At 35.9% G+C, this 15,507-nt stretch overlaps 1 protein-coding gene across 2 annotated transcripts in view; it reads left to right on the top strand.

Annotated features, from left to right (window-relative positions):
• The window catches only part of mapk15 (mitogen-activated protein kinase 15), a 65,383-nt gene extending 50,550 nt beyond the window's left edge, over positions 1–14,833 (top strand). The window contains exons 8-14 of one of the 2 annotated variants that reach the window (XM_039737177.1): positions 2,275–2,332; positions 5,400–5,537; positions 6,316–6,421; positions 8,400–8,655; positions 10,622–10,761; positions 11,283–11,444; positions 14,321–14,833. In XM_039737177.1, the coding sequence (XP_039593111.1) occupies positions 2,275–2,332; positions 5,400–5,537; positions 6,316–6,421; positions 8,400–8,655; positions 10,622–10,761; positions 11,283–11,444; positions 14,321–14,512 (1,052 nt within the window). In that variant the 3' untranslated portion in view covers positions 14,513–14,833. Of the gene's footprint in view, positions 1–2,274; positions 2,333–5,399; positions 5,538–6,315; positions 6,422–8,399; positions 8,656–10,618; positions 10,762–11,282; positions 11,445–14,320 lie in introns of both variants that reach the window. The other variant, XM_039737176.1, reaches the window with a different exon arrangement.
• Positions 14,834–15,507: the final 674 nt, after the last annotated feature.

The raw sequence follows: 15,507 nt of genomic DNA, 5'->3' as shown, positions 1-15,507 counted from the left end.
GATTTTTCAAATGTTAATTTTTTTTGCTGTGCTTAAAACTCATTAAAAAAAAAAGTGTTTTTAGCGAGCGGTTCATAACGCTATAGCGCGCACTCTTGCAATGTTAGTTTTCTTTGTTGTTCAAGGTTTTCTCAGTGTTATTCAATGTTTTTACATTTAGTTTACTATTATGCTGTGCATTCAATGGTATAATTAACTATATTTGTGTTTAAAAACTTTTAAAAAATATATATATTTACATACAGTTTGTATGGTCTGGAACGGATTCATTGTATTTACATACAATCCTATGGGGGAAATTACTTCAGTTCACGACCAAATCGGGTTACAACCAGAGTTTTGGAACGAATTATGGTTGTGAACCGAGTTTCAACTGTATTACTGTCAGACAAAATTTATAGGCATTTTACAGAAATACAAACCAGTATTACTGCGATAGAAAATTAAAAGCACACAATACAGTGACGCATATTACAGCCACATACAAGGTCCCTTGCCATTTAGTATTGACTGTTCCTACTAATGTTTAAGCAATACTGTTCTAGTGCCCGTTATTGTAACGGGCTTAATGTCTAGTATGCTATAAAAGAGAAAAACATGCACACAGGCAAAACCCAGACCAGGATTCAAACCCAAGAATTATTAAATGGTCATGATGCAGGCCTAACCACTATGCTGTTGCCCAATTCTTTAAATGTATAATAATAATTAAAATCAAATTTTCACTACAGTAAATACAGCACATCTATTTTTACTGATGCACACTTCTGAAATACAGATTGTGTGCAATTGGTAACATTCATCTACACTTTCCTTGTAGGTGTGATCTCTTAATTGAGCCTCTTTTGTAGGCATGTTAACACAACAAAGTTGTATCTGGACCAAGTGCTCGCTACCTGTAGTATGTCTGTATTTTACTCCATCTCTTTTACTCTATTTTGCCAACCCTACTAGACCATGGAAATGAAATCAACCCACATAAAACTATGGTGCCACACCTCAGTGTGCAATATTGTTTTGCACATGATGAGCTGTGCTCCTTTTTTTTCCTCTGACAGCACTTGACATTTAAACAGTCAATTTTGAGTCATCACACCATTCAACACTTCCCCATAGTTCTTCAGATGCTCCTACATGCTTTTTTTGTAAATTCATGATGAGACTTTGTTTTACAAATAGGGCTTCTCATTTCTCCTCTACCATATAGCTTAGTTCATTGGATTAACTGACTCGCAGTTTCTGCCATCTCAGCGGGGGTTTTATTTTGCCACAAACATTGGGAGATGAGTTGTCCTTTATATAGCCTACACAGATTTACTGTTTGTGTCATTCATGTCTTTATAAATGTTTTGGGATTATCAGTTCTTTTAAAATATTTTTATGTCTCTTGCTTGACTTGAGTCTGTGAACAATTCTGTTCACAAGTTCTTGGGGCACCCCATTTTTTGTCTTCTTCTTGCTTTATATGCAATGAACAACAAAGACAGGTGGATTGAACTACACAATAGTGTATACATTGTAAAAGATAGCCTGGCCACAGACAGACACGACACCACAGTTCAAAAACACATGGGTTTATTATACACTATATACAATTGGTTCCACTCACTCACGACTCCTCAGTCCTTTAATTCTCTCTTCGGCCGCTTCCACTCCTCCCTCACAAGCTCAGTCTTCATCCTCCCAACTCCGACTCCTCGAAGGGAGTGAGGCGGCCCCTTTTATCATGCCCCAGATTTGCTCCAGGTGCTTGATGATGGTCTTCCAGCAGTACTTCCTGATGTGCCGGAAGTGCTGTCCTCCAGGGCTCAGGAACCATCCAGGCAGCCCCTTGGTTGGACCACGGACCCCCACGGAGTTGAGCTTCCAAGCTCCGTATCCGTGACCCTTGATGGAAATCAGGGGGGCTTCCCTCTTGCGTCCAGGGAAGATATTGCCCCCTTCCCGGTCCTACCCTGATCTAGGCGTCCCGGTGGGGCAAGGTCACTGGCCACCTGCCACAACCTATATATATCATGCAATTTGTGCGAACAGTAAATTAAGAATGTTATTCTGCAAATATAAAAAAGTAAAAATAGTGGCTCTGTTCTGCTTGGCTGGAGATCAGCATGGAACTTCTATTATAATACCTGTTGCATGAACGTGGACTAACAAATTTATATAAAAGAGTATAAATCTTTATGCACAATTTGATTTCAGTGGAATAGCATAATTTATTTTTGTATTCTTTTATGAAGTTAATGTAACATTTGTATGATGATTTTTATTTTTTAGATATTGCCTCAATTAAATCAGAGTATGGAGCTTCAGTTATTCAGAGAATGATGGCACGGTGAGTACTGTCTGGGCATTGCTTAAACAACATTAATAATTCAGATAATATCCTATATAAAGTTTTTCCCAACACTGCTTTCAAAATACGGCTACAAAAAATTTTACATAATCATTGTAATTTAGAGAAAATATTTATGCAATTTCAATCATATATTGCCTCTTTTCTTTGCCCTGCTGTTATCTAAAGAGTTACTATGTATGACAATAACTAACATTTAGGGTGACATTTTCCTCTTTAGGTAAAATTCAAATTACAGTGAAGATTGTGGTGATATATTATTTTCAAATCCTTTGTTTCGCTATCTCTCCTATCCTTATCAATTCTTTAATGATAATGATTACCTAAACTGGTGCTTTTATCATAAGTGACATACATACATACTGTATGTCACCCCATCCTTCTGCGATCTCGAGTTTTGGCAAGGTTGGTTGTGCAGCAAAAAAGTAATTTATAACACCACAAGTATGTCAATATGAGAATGGATGAAAAAGAACTGTAGTGTTTTGAAATGGCCTTGTCAAAAACTACATCTTTACCCCAGTTAAATGTTATAATAGGGTGTTAAGAGAGCAGTTAGAGTCCCATGCACACCTTTCCAGTGTTTGTTAAGTGTTTTTAATTGCTCTTTGCAAGCATTTTTCAAGCATTGTTCAGGCTTTCGGATCAGTGCAGGGGTCATGTGCTTTTCAGATGTTTTTTTAAATGTTTATCAAGTGTTCTAAAAAAAAAAAAAAAAAAAGGTTTTGCAAGAGAAATATACAATAATTAACATTTCTTTCATTTTGTAGGTTGTATGGTGTTGTGTGGTGAGATGATTGTTGTGTTTTAAGAATTGTCTTCTATGACTTTAGTGCATTTAATCCTGATGATCACAGTACTGAAGACCAGGTGTCTTCAGCGTCATGATCACACATACTGTACTGGGTTCACCCTGCAGCAAAAGGAGGGATAATTCTGGACTCTCTGTGAAGGAGGCAGCATCCTAAACTTCCAGGATTACACATAGGTGTCAATAAGCACATAGTTGCATCTGAAAGAAAAGAAAAAAATCATGGCTTTATTTCGCAAAAAAATAATTGCCTGCTGCTGTAGGCACGTCAACCAGTATTCTAGTAACAGCTAGTTAGAAAGGGTTTATCATGTATAGTGGTAATCAACTCAAAAGAACTGAACATACATTGTATTCATATACATTTTCATATAGAGATTCATATATGTTTAACCATACATGTTCTGAGGGGTAAATTTAATCTGCCCATTTTTGGGTCACTGAGAGCAAGTGATTATTCCAGCTGCGCTGTGTGTAAGGCAAAAAAACAAATGGTTGAAACGCACATCCAAGCAGAAAAGAGTGCGCTGCATGCAATCTAGCAACAGAAATAAGTATCTGTTAAGCTTTAATTTAGTCATCCGTTAAACAGTTTTTTCAAACAGTGTGATCTGGTGGTTCAGGGACCAATGTTCACCCATCAGTTCAGATTAGGGATGGATAAAGTGGATGGATGTTATTTACTTTATAAAGGACAAAACCTGTTTTGTTAATTGAAAAGTGTTAGTAAAACATTTCTAGTATTGTTAAACAGGTAATAATACACACTCACTAACACTTGCAAACCCCATCCGATTGATGCAGTAAGGAAGGAATGCAATCTAACCTTAACCTGATTAAAACTAAATGTATACCTATAACTTTATTGAATTCTTGTCACTTAATTGCAAGGTACATGCTCACTTGACCTCTTCCTCAATAGCTGTCACTAGACGACAGAATCACACACATGCACAATGACACCAGCGCTTTTTTTAAATGATCTGTTTAACTCCTGGAAGTGACTTCTCGTAAGAACATTTCCAAATTGCTCTTTGTTTCACTTTACCATCATTTTATGAGGATTACCATTGATTTCACTGAAATAAGCTTTTGGCTGAAAATGCTTGCAAACTGCTGCATGCAGGAGTTTTCTAAACCACATGCTGCAAAAAGGCGTGGAGGTAAATCGTGACATGAAATAAATAACTTTTCAAGAGGTTTACGACACAGAAGCATTCTGGTCTAGCGCTTAAACACTAGTAAAAATGTTTAGGTGTGAATGGCCCCTTACTACCTGGAAACCTTTGAATGTCACAGAGCTGAAGCTTTATTGCAATGAGAAATAAAACAAAATTCCCCCATGATACTGTGAGTCAGTAGTCAATAGCTACAGAAAACATCTACAGTATCATGTAACCAGTAATTGAGTCCAAGGCAATTGCTCTCTTGGGTGTAAGATAAACATCTTTAATTAAATTAAAGACGTAACATAACAAAAAAGGAAATTTAAGAATAAAAATGTTGATATTTATATCTATTGCTGGATTTTGGTTGAAGATCTGATAACATTCATAGCATCATATATGTCAGAGAAGGTAGAAAATCATACAGGAGTGAAATACGTTTGAGTATTGCATCACAGAATGTTGTAAGGTTTTAAATGATTTTCCTTTGGCATTTACTTGCTCACAACCAGGGAACAATAACTACAAAGTTCAGTGATTGAAAAATGATTACATTATTTTAACATGTTATGAAATTAGAGATGTTCAGAGATCAATAAAAGGCAATTCTAGATGCTGTATGTTAAGTAAAAAGTCAAGGGCTTTGACCATATTTATACAATAAATATGATCACAGAAAATGTATCTGTGTGTGTTTTTTAATTCACAGTAAAAATGGCACAGCATCTTTTGTGGTTTGCCACATAGTTAGAAAGAAAGTTTTACTTCCTCTTGTGATTTCAGACAATCTGTACCAATTGAACTTCTGATGTCACATAGCAACCACCCTTCAATGTATTTCTAATAAAAATGAGTACTTATAGAACTGTACAGTTTTTGCAACATAAGAGAGCAAAATAATATTATCATTATCTATTTGCATTCATTCAGGATTTAAAGAGAACGCTTTATGTCATTTTTGTTCAGTGTTATGATATTTACTGTGAAAGATAAAAAAAAAAAACACATTCTTCTTAAGATTTAGCAATAACTTGTTTCATTGAGTAAATCTTTTAAAAATGAATTCCAGTCCAAGAGTTTTACTAGAAGAGATGCTGCCACCTTCCATTCCTTCAGATGCCTTGGACCTGCTTAATAAGCTGTTGGTGTTTAACCCAGACAAGCGTTTAACAGCCGAGGAAGCCCTTGGGCACCCCTATGTCCGAAGGTAAGAGCGAGTGCATGTGCTGCACATAAAACTATTCTGTTTTCCAGATTAAATCAATTTATTAAGTTAGTACCAAAAATAACATGTCGCATTTTAACTTTGAATTTACTTTCCTAAAATGTTTTGGCCAGTGGCTCCAATAGGTTAACTGGGTATTATCAATTAGAAAAAGTGATATAGTTCTAAAGCTTTAAAATGATATATTCAAAAAATATTCATAAATAAAATAAGACATTCTAAATGTTGGCTTCGGGTTTGTGAAGATGTACAAAGATGTTACAGACAGAGAGAGACCTGTACACACAGACTCAAGGCAGGCATGGCTGGCAAAGATGCATCTACTAAATACTGACTTGAAGAGGTAAAAACTTGTGCAGTTATTTTGTATTTTATATTTGTAATTAATTTAGACCAATTTAATGAGATCAGTTTTCACTTTGACATTAAAGAGTCTTTTTCTGTTGATCAATGTGTCAAAAATGCCTAATTCAATATGATTCAATGTTGTAAAACAATAAAATTTGAAAACTTCCAAAGGGTGAATACAATATGTTTTACAGGCACTGTATGTCCAATAATCTACTAGTATAACAGACTGGTGACAAATTTTATGTTTTAAGAAGACGTCTTAGCGTTGACGTAACATATACTGTACTTCCAATTTCAATATAATTTACATGTGCCAAACACAACTACAAAAGGATGTAAAAAGACTGTACCTGTAACATTTTCAGATTGCAATCTGATTCAATCTACCATATTTTTCTGTTATTGACAGGTTTCGTAATATCTCAAAGGAGCCAAGTCTGGATTATGATGTTGTTCTTCCTGTAGATGATGATACCCAGCTCTCTGTGGCTGAATATCGCAATAAGTTATATGAGGTAGGTCATAACATCAGCAACTGATTTGTGAAACTGTGAATATGTATGTATATGTGTATGTATATACAAGGTGTGGCAGAAAAGTAATGAGACTGATTTTTTATTTACCAAAGTTTTTATTTTTTCAAACATCAATGTTATCCCCTTCAAAGTAGTTCCCTTGGGCAGCTACACACCGATGGAGATGTTGTTCCCACTGTTGGTAGCAGCGCTGGAAGTCTTCAACCGGTATGGTCTTCAGCATGTCTGTTACACTCTTTTGGATGTTTTCTAAAGTCCCGAAATGACGTCCTTTGAGGACATTTTTCAGTTTAGGAAAAAGGAAAAAGTCACACGGACTGAGGTCAGGTGAATAAGGGGGCTGGGGAACCACAGGAATGCCTTTTGAGGTCAAAAATTCTGTTATGGAGAGGGCAGTGTGACATGGGGCGTTGTCATGATGGAGCATCCATTTGTCTGCAATGTCTGGTCTCACGAGAATGACCCTTTATCTGAGCCTTTCAAGGATGTCTTTATAAAAAACTTGGTTGACAGTTTGTCCTGGAGGAACAAATTCTTTGTGGACGATTCCCCTTTTGTCAAAAAAACAAATCAGCATTGATTTGATCTTCAATTTGCTCATTCGAGCTTTCTTTGGTCGAGGAGAGTTTGCAGTGTGCCACTCCTGACTTTGCCTCTTGGTCTCAGGATCGTATTCAAAAATCCATGATTCATCACCTGTGATCACACGACTAAAGAAATCTTGCTCATTAGCGATTCTGTGAAGAAGATCAAGACACTTGTTTTTTCGATTGTCCTTCTGCTCAATTGTGAGGTTTTTCGGCACCATTTTGGCACAGACCTTTCGCATGTGCAAATGTTCAGTCAAAATTTGATGAACGGTAAATCTGTTCAAATTTAATTGTTCACTCAACATTCTTAATGTTAAACGACGGTCTGATCTCACAAGAGTGTTCACACGTTCGATGTTTTCATTGGTTTTCGAAGTTGAAGGCCTCCCTGAACGGTGTTCATCTTCAACGTGTTTTCTGCCTTCCAAAAATGATTTGTGCCAGCGAAAAAGTTGAGCTTGGGATTAAGAATGTTCCCCATAGGCCTGTTTTAACTTTTCAAACGTCACACTTGCCAATTCTCCAAGCTTAACACAAAATTTAATGGCACAACGTTGCTCCAAATTCCGCTGTTCCATTTTGCGTGACACACAACCAAAAACACAACTTTGCTAATAGCAGTCACAAAAATCACGTAGTTAACGGAAGGAGTTGAAACTCGCACTGAGCTATGGGAGGGTACTGATACACGTGCTCTATCAAGGACAGCGCAGCGTTGCCAGATCACTTGCAGTGTTGCCAGTCTCATTACTTTTCTGCCACACCTCGTATATGTGTGTGGGGATGTGTGTGTGTGTGTGTGTGTGTGTGTGTATATATATATATATATATATATATAATATATTGTGGAGGCCGGCCTGGACACAGACAGGTGGACATCGTTGGTTCACCCATAACATGTTTATTATACATCCAAACTATTTACAAAGTGCACACAAACCCCAAAAGTCCCCACAAGTCCAGGCCAACTACACCAATGTCTTTTCTTCTTCAGGACGCCTCCTTGCCTCCTCCAAGACCTCATCTCCTTTTCTCCCGTCTCCACCCATTGTATGGAGGGAGGTGGCCCCTTTTATAATCACCCAGATGTGCTCCAGGTGCATCCCGACAATCTTCCTCCGGCACTCCCCAGTGTGGCGGAAGTGCCGGCTGGTCCTCTTCCCCCCAGCATTTCCGTGTATGGCGGAAGTGCTGAGGTCCAGGGCTCCAAGGCACTGGGGCGCTCCCTGGCAGTGACACACATACATACACACATTTTTATATATATATATATATATATATATATATATATATATATATATATATATATAAGAAATACTGCATTTGTAATTTGGCTACTTTTATGAGATTTTTATTTTTTTTTTTAGATGATCTTGGAAAGGAAGTCAGCAGTCCGCCTCCAGCGAAGAGTACAGGTGAAAGAGACAAATGGGGAGGTGAAGCAAGACGGAACTACAACAGAACAGAAGGATTCAAGGCCCCCAATCTCTAAACCTATACCAGTACCACCTGCAGCACCTCAACCATCAGAGAAAACAGCAGTTAGCCCAGCATCCAGCCCAAATATTGGCAAAACATCTAATCCAATCACACATAGTCCAGTTTATTATGGAAGTCCACAGAGTAAGTCCACCAGCATGAATAATTAAAATAAACATAGTACTTGTCTGCAAAGAGAGTCATTTTTGTAATGTTGCTGATTCTTACAATTGCAAAACATTTTATAAGCCATCAAGAAATAATCCATATACAATGCACTGAACAAAATAAATATGAATGTTTTTTATTGTGTCATTAGCAACCAGTAATCAACTGACAATTGAATGTATTTGTTCCTTACATAATGTAGGACTATACATTCTCCCATTTATTTATGCACCATTTAAAACTCTAATTAACATCTTGTGGTTTCTTTCACTTGTTTTATCAGTGTTTGTTTTTTGTCTACTTCTTGCCATTGTTTCATAAAGAACTATTTTTATCTTTTGTATTTCTGAAATGACTTGGCAGATAACATTTTGTTTTCACTCTTCATGTAATCAACTGCCTGTCAGCATCTTTTACAGTCTGTCAGACTTTGGCATTTCTATCTTACTAACTAGTAATAATTTATAATACTGTGATATTAATAATTTGGACATAAAATATGAGAAAATAAAATTGTGTAACATGAGAAAATCTTACACCAGTGACTCATTTTACAGTTTCACATTGCCATTATATTTTTGTTCTGGGTGGCATTGTTGTATCTAATTTAAATTTTTATGTTAGATTATTAGCTTATTTGTCATCACTCGTCATTTTCACACTGGTATGACCAGTTGTGCAGGGAGCTGGAGTCTATAATAGTAGTATTGGACGCAAAGCAGCAGCACACCCTGGGTGGACTGCCAGTGCACTGTGGTACATATTCATTCACACACCTACACGTTGATTAATGCTGGGCCAGTTAGGTCACTAATGAACCTGACGAGCTATCTTGAGGTATGGAAGTCCAAGCAGACCTACAGATGGACAGTATGCAGAGAGATCCTAGTCACCTGCATCTGTGAAACACTTCTTCTGTTCCCAGTGCTTCTTAAATATCCGTATTTAGTTGTTTTTTTTTCTTTATCAAATAACTGTAATAGCATTGCAATGTTCTGAGAATGAATAACGGTTCAGCTTTATGGAAGATTATTCATGCCAAAATTAAATGCAATCCAACGTGTTAACTATATTGCAATGCAATGCACATGTCCATAATTTTGGCATGGTTTTATCGTGTCCTTTCAACAAGATGATCTATTGCTTTTCACTTCAGCACACTATTTTCATGTTTGTTTAAAATGCAATACAAAAGTGTATTACATTTTAATTAATGTCCAAACATTGCATGTCATAACCAATGCAATACAGCAGATCAATTGGTTGATATGTTTTTAATTATGACATGATAAAACCATGCCAAAACTAAAAGTACCATGCGCACATGCATTGTGTTGCAATATACTAAACTCTCTGGATTGCATTTAATTTTGGCATAAACAATCTTCCATACAGTATCACAGAACTGTGATTTGAGTACTAGAATAGTTAGTTTTAGATACATAAACTGTTACACCTCCACTGCATAAGTGTTTTCAAATTGAATATATATATATATATTCACTTAGATTGCAAATTTAAATTGTACATTTTGAAGTAGTAAAATACAGTATATTACTGTATGATTTAAAAACTTGATTTCTTCAAAGCCACCTTGTCAGCTGTCAGATATTTTTGTGCTTGGTCTAAAGCTGTTGTAATACTAAGAGAGAAGAAGCACCTCTGTTCTCAGACTAGTAACATTTTGAGAATGGAGAATGTAATACTATAGCATATCATTGTCCCCCTTTTCAGGGCTAGTTTTACCTTGTGCTCAAAGACGGTGGGACTGGCCCTAGTCCTTTACAATCCTGAAATGGATTAAGCAGGCATTGAAAATGAATGCATTTATAACTTGCTACTACTGAGAAATCAAAGCTGTATTAAATGTTATATTTTCAAATTACTTTTATTACATTTAACTAAATAATACCTAAGTAAATATATAACTGTTTTTTAGTAGATGACCAAGTTGGCAACAGATCCAACAGCAGTTCTGTGCCTCATGCTCAGCGCAATGTTTCTGCAAACAGGAAACTGTTTCGTCAAGCAAGTCAAGAAAATAGTAATCAAATGGTACCTGATGGCTCAAATGCTTCTGTTGTGAGTATAAAATGTTCCCTGGACTTGCTTAGAATTAATATTTTATATAAGATTGATTAGACTAGTTAATTGCACATACTGTATGCCTTTCTGTCTTACAAGTACAACTCCTGTAAAATTAGGCAGAGTCAGACTCTGCTTGTATCTAATAAAGGCAGATACTTTTCTAGGGTTTTAATCATTGGCTTTTTCATCTACATACTGCCCACACTCATTACTGATCTTTTAAAAATGTGCTGACTTTAGCTTCAGATGGAGTCATGAACTTACTGCCAAAACAACCCAGATCTATTGTTGCAATTTCAAAAAATGTGTTCAACTCTTTGTCAGATGTGATAGAAATTAGTCACATCTTATGAAGAACTGGAAAGCATATGTGCTTCTTTGTTAAAGTTTTCATAAGCAGGAATTTTAAATATTTTTTTGTTCTTGAGACCTCATTATATTACCTTGTTTCAGAAACAGATTTTTATAACTAACTCTCCTGAAAAACTTTTAACACTGACATATTCCACACACAGGGTAATCCGGCAAACAAAAGCACAGACCAGCAGCGTGGACGTTCTGCACCAATTGCTCGAACTCGCTCCTTCTCACTTGCTCAGAATCGATTTAATAATCCACTGGTCAGGAAGGATGAGCCGGATGTTGCTGCTGGCATAACTGTAGCTACAGCTCGCCTGGTTAGTAACTTTTTTATTTAATTTCTGTGTCATCTTTGCATTTACAGAGTTAATTTCTTCTACTGTAAACCTGTATATAAACTTTTTATATATTACTATATTGGGCTCTTCTTCAGTCTGTTGTTTCACTATATTCTCCAACTGCTTTCGATATTTCTGCCATTAAAACAACTAGGTGGCTAAAGGGGATTTTCTAAATACATTAAATTAGTGTTAGGGACTGAACCAGAAATCTTTTGCTTTACGGACATGCATCTTAACTATTAGGCCACACTTCCAACTTTCAAGTGTTCTTTTTTCTTCATTTGTACTTTTAATGTCTTCAGGTTATGCAAATCAATAGAATAATACTAAATGTTTTAAAATATTTAGCTCAAGTAATGGCCATGGTGTGACTTTGGATTGTGTTGCAGATCATCAGCATACCCTTAAACCCTTCATATATGAAGGATTTAACAGGTATAGTGAATTTAGTTGCAATCTCAGCCCCCTTTTTTTCCCGAATTCTGTCATGGTATGCTGAATAAGACGTCACACAGATAATTGCCTCTGATTCTCTAAGGTTATGCAAATGAAGGCAATGACTTAATATCATTGGACAAGTCATCCAGTGTGGCATGGCATTAACGCATATCCAAAATTTGTGGAAAAACAGAAGTGCATATTTCCAAATAAACAGTTGATGATTCAGTTCATTGTGTATATTAACTGGGATGTCAAATAAAGAATGGCAGTCTAATAACAAATCTGTCCTAGTATTAAAAAGTAGGTAATAGAAAACAAATGATAATCTGCCTAATGTTGCAATGCAAATTGATGCAGGTACACTGAGAAATAAGGGAGGATACTTTAACAGACAAAAAGAGATTAACTGCTATGTATTGCTTCCGCAATTGATTTTTTTTTTACTGATATTTAAAAAAAAACTTTATAGCTCTTGGGTACCTTGCTATTTGCCCCTTTTATAACTGAAATACCAGTTCTGCCTGGGCCATCTTTGTGTAAATTAGGAGTAGTTTATGACATTGGAAAAGGTGGTACACAAAATCATAGCTGTTGCCAAATATGTTTGAAAATGAAAGTGAAATTGGTAGACAAGAGTTCAACATAAAAAGCACCATATAAACATTCTATGCTGTATATAATCATGGCAGGCTGCTATACAAATATTTTGTGTGACTTCAGGGTGTGTATTTGTGAAATTCAAACTGAAAGCAAAGTGTGTACTTACAAATCAGGAGTGGGGAGATTCAGTCCTGGAGGGCCGCAGTGGCTGCTGGTTTTTGTTCCAATCCAATTGCTTAATAAGAAGCTCTTATTGCTCAAGTGACACTTTTGCTTCACTTTAGTTGTCTCGCTCGTTAAGATTTTGAACCCTTATTGCTTATTTTAGTCTTAAACAGCTGTAGTCTTGATTTTTAATTGCTCCTTATTAGCAATAAGATGCAAATGACAAAAGAAACCAGCATTTATCCATTTAGCTTGTTTCCATTTACATCTGTGTGTATTTACCATGCATGATGGGGTTTAATTAAATACTTGGAAGGAAAGTGAAGAGAAAAAAGTGAAGCACTGATAATAATTCGACTGTTTTAGACTTCATATCATTTGGACGATATCCTTAGAAAGGAAAAAAAATCTAGGACATGAGAATGACATGACATGGCAGAGTTAAAGCACTAGCAAGCCATAAAATTAAATAATTGACAAGGATTGGTTTTCAGTTAAGCAACTGGTTTGGAACAAAAACCTGCAACCACTGCGGCCCTCTAGGACTGAATCTGCCCACTCGTGTTATAAATTCTACATAACTACGACTAATTCTGCGTGAATTGGAACTGATTTTCTGTTCTGACTGTAAGACATGCATAACACTTAAAAATAATTAATCATCTGCCTATTGACAAACAAAAGATTAAATCTGCTAAGCAATTAGAATATATATAAAAGATGACCTCAAGAAGAATCTAGCATGTTATGATTGCAAGTAAAGTAAAACAAAAGAGTATGTGCACCCTGGATGCCTCCAATTAAATGTTAAGTTAAGAAAATGAAAGTATTCTACAGCATCGTTTCTGGTATACACTATTAGGTAGAACCTTGAGTTATAAAGTGTCAAATCTCTCACAAAAATAACCTTAATTCACATAAGAGCAAAAAAAACATCCTGTATAGGGATCTGCCAGTGGTGACTATGGGGAAAGTCCTGAAGATCAGCATAAAAGAAAGTATATGCTACATTCTTCAGGTAGTGTCCAGCTATGTGCCAATTGGCTATTCGTTCTGCATATTGTTTTTTCCATTGTTTGATGTTCCTCACTGCACTGTTTTCATACAGTAACTGATTTACTCAAGTGTTTTAAAACATGTCAGAGGTAGAGACCATGCTGTCAAAGCACTGTATCAATAACAGTTGGGGAGGAGAATGAACTGATAGGTAGATGAAGGAAGGACATTTTATAAGGGAGACAGATCGGTAGGCATGAAATTGGCTATATAATGCTGTAGATACATCATAATTGAAAGTGCTATTTGATGCATAAATAGAGAAGATGCATGTGTTTTTGATCCCAAGAGAAACTTACAAGTGGTTAAATTACACATGTTACAGGAGGTTATACATATTAATAATTGTTAAATGTACTTTAAACAATACAGAATATTCTAACAGTCCAAAGAAGAAAATGAGTATATACAAAATATTAAAAAAAGATAGCAAGTATCTTTCAGTATGCAGTGTGCCAATAACAACACTGTTTAAAACACGTTTTTAAAATTTAGAGTGACTTTTAAACATTTCAAAAGATAAAAAGGGTTTGTTTTTGGAAGTTGATATTTTACAAATGTTAATTCTTTTGTATTTTGATGTCTTAAAGAATCAAAGGTCCCACTCACAAACCAGAGAGGCTCGCCCTGTCTCAAAGTTCAGCAAGAAGATGTTTCAGTCCTTATCAAATGTTGGTGCTTCAGGAGACCCCAGAGCCAAGCTGGGCAGCTATTCACAAGCTTATGGAACAATTAGCAAAACAGGACTGGAAAATCTGCTGCGTGCAAGGAGCAATCAGTAATGTAATGATAAAAATGGCTGACAAACCAGAAAGGTTACTGATGTCTCATTGGGCCACTGGAGTAATGACTGGAAGCACAGAGTTCATTGACTTTATGATTGTTGTCTACCATGTCGTGGAGGAGTGCAGTAATCATACATCATAATTATCTCCAAAAATATCTACAGACAGCAAGGGTGATGTGAACACAGTAAGGTCTGTTGACATAGAATTGTCAGTTTAATTTAAGCAATTCTATTTTTTATCCTTAACTGGATGACTTGTCAAATATCTGAATTTATACGTGCTGCAAGAACATATATATATATATATATAAAGAGAGACTGAAAGAGAGACTGAGTGATTCCATGGAAGATACCATAGGATTTTGCTCACCTAGTAAAGTTAAGGTGGTGAACACGAATAAAAGTGAAAATAGGTTTAAGTTTGATTATGTTTTGGAATTAACCATTTTTGTACTGACAGTTTGTGTTAATACATAAAGCTTATTTTTTAAAGCTTTTCTTTACATCTTGCAAACCCTTTTTTATATTAAATATGTACAATCATGAATTACTGACAGATGTGTCATAAAAATGGCTCTCAACTTCAGTTTCTTCCTTCAGTTAAAAGTAATTTTAGTGAAATTAAATTTAATGCAATAATTCACACAAATGTGCTTGCTGCTAGCAAAGCCTCTATAGCTTTATGACTCTGAATGATCCAGATGTAGTGTGAATATATAACACTGTCATTTTTGTAGTGCCAGTCCAAAATAATTCAGTCATGTTTTCATTTGTTGATGGTTTGAACCAGAAATTAACTTTTTAGTTCCCCTATTTCTGTCATATTACTCGTCTTTATTGTACCACTAAACCTTTATGGTTGAAATGCCCCGACCCAAGTCATTTTCAACCATGCCATTCGTATCTGTCTTTCATATCCTCTTACTTGCCTAATCAAGGTATAGTACAATGAGTGCGTTTGTGTTCTCCAAGTAAAATTCAAAGTGGGGT

This window comes from Polypterus senegalus, chromosome 15 (genome assembly GCF_016835505.1).
Source record: "Polypterus senegalus isolate Bchr_013 chromosome 15, ASM1683550v1, whole genome shotgun sequence".
Classification (NCBI taxonomy): domain Eukaryota; kingdom Metazoa; phylum Chordata; class Cladistia; order Polypteriformes; family Polypteridae; genus Polypterus; species Polypterus senegalus.
Note: the sequence above shows the minus strand (reverse complement) of the source record. Positions and strands in the feature narration are given on the sequence as shown.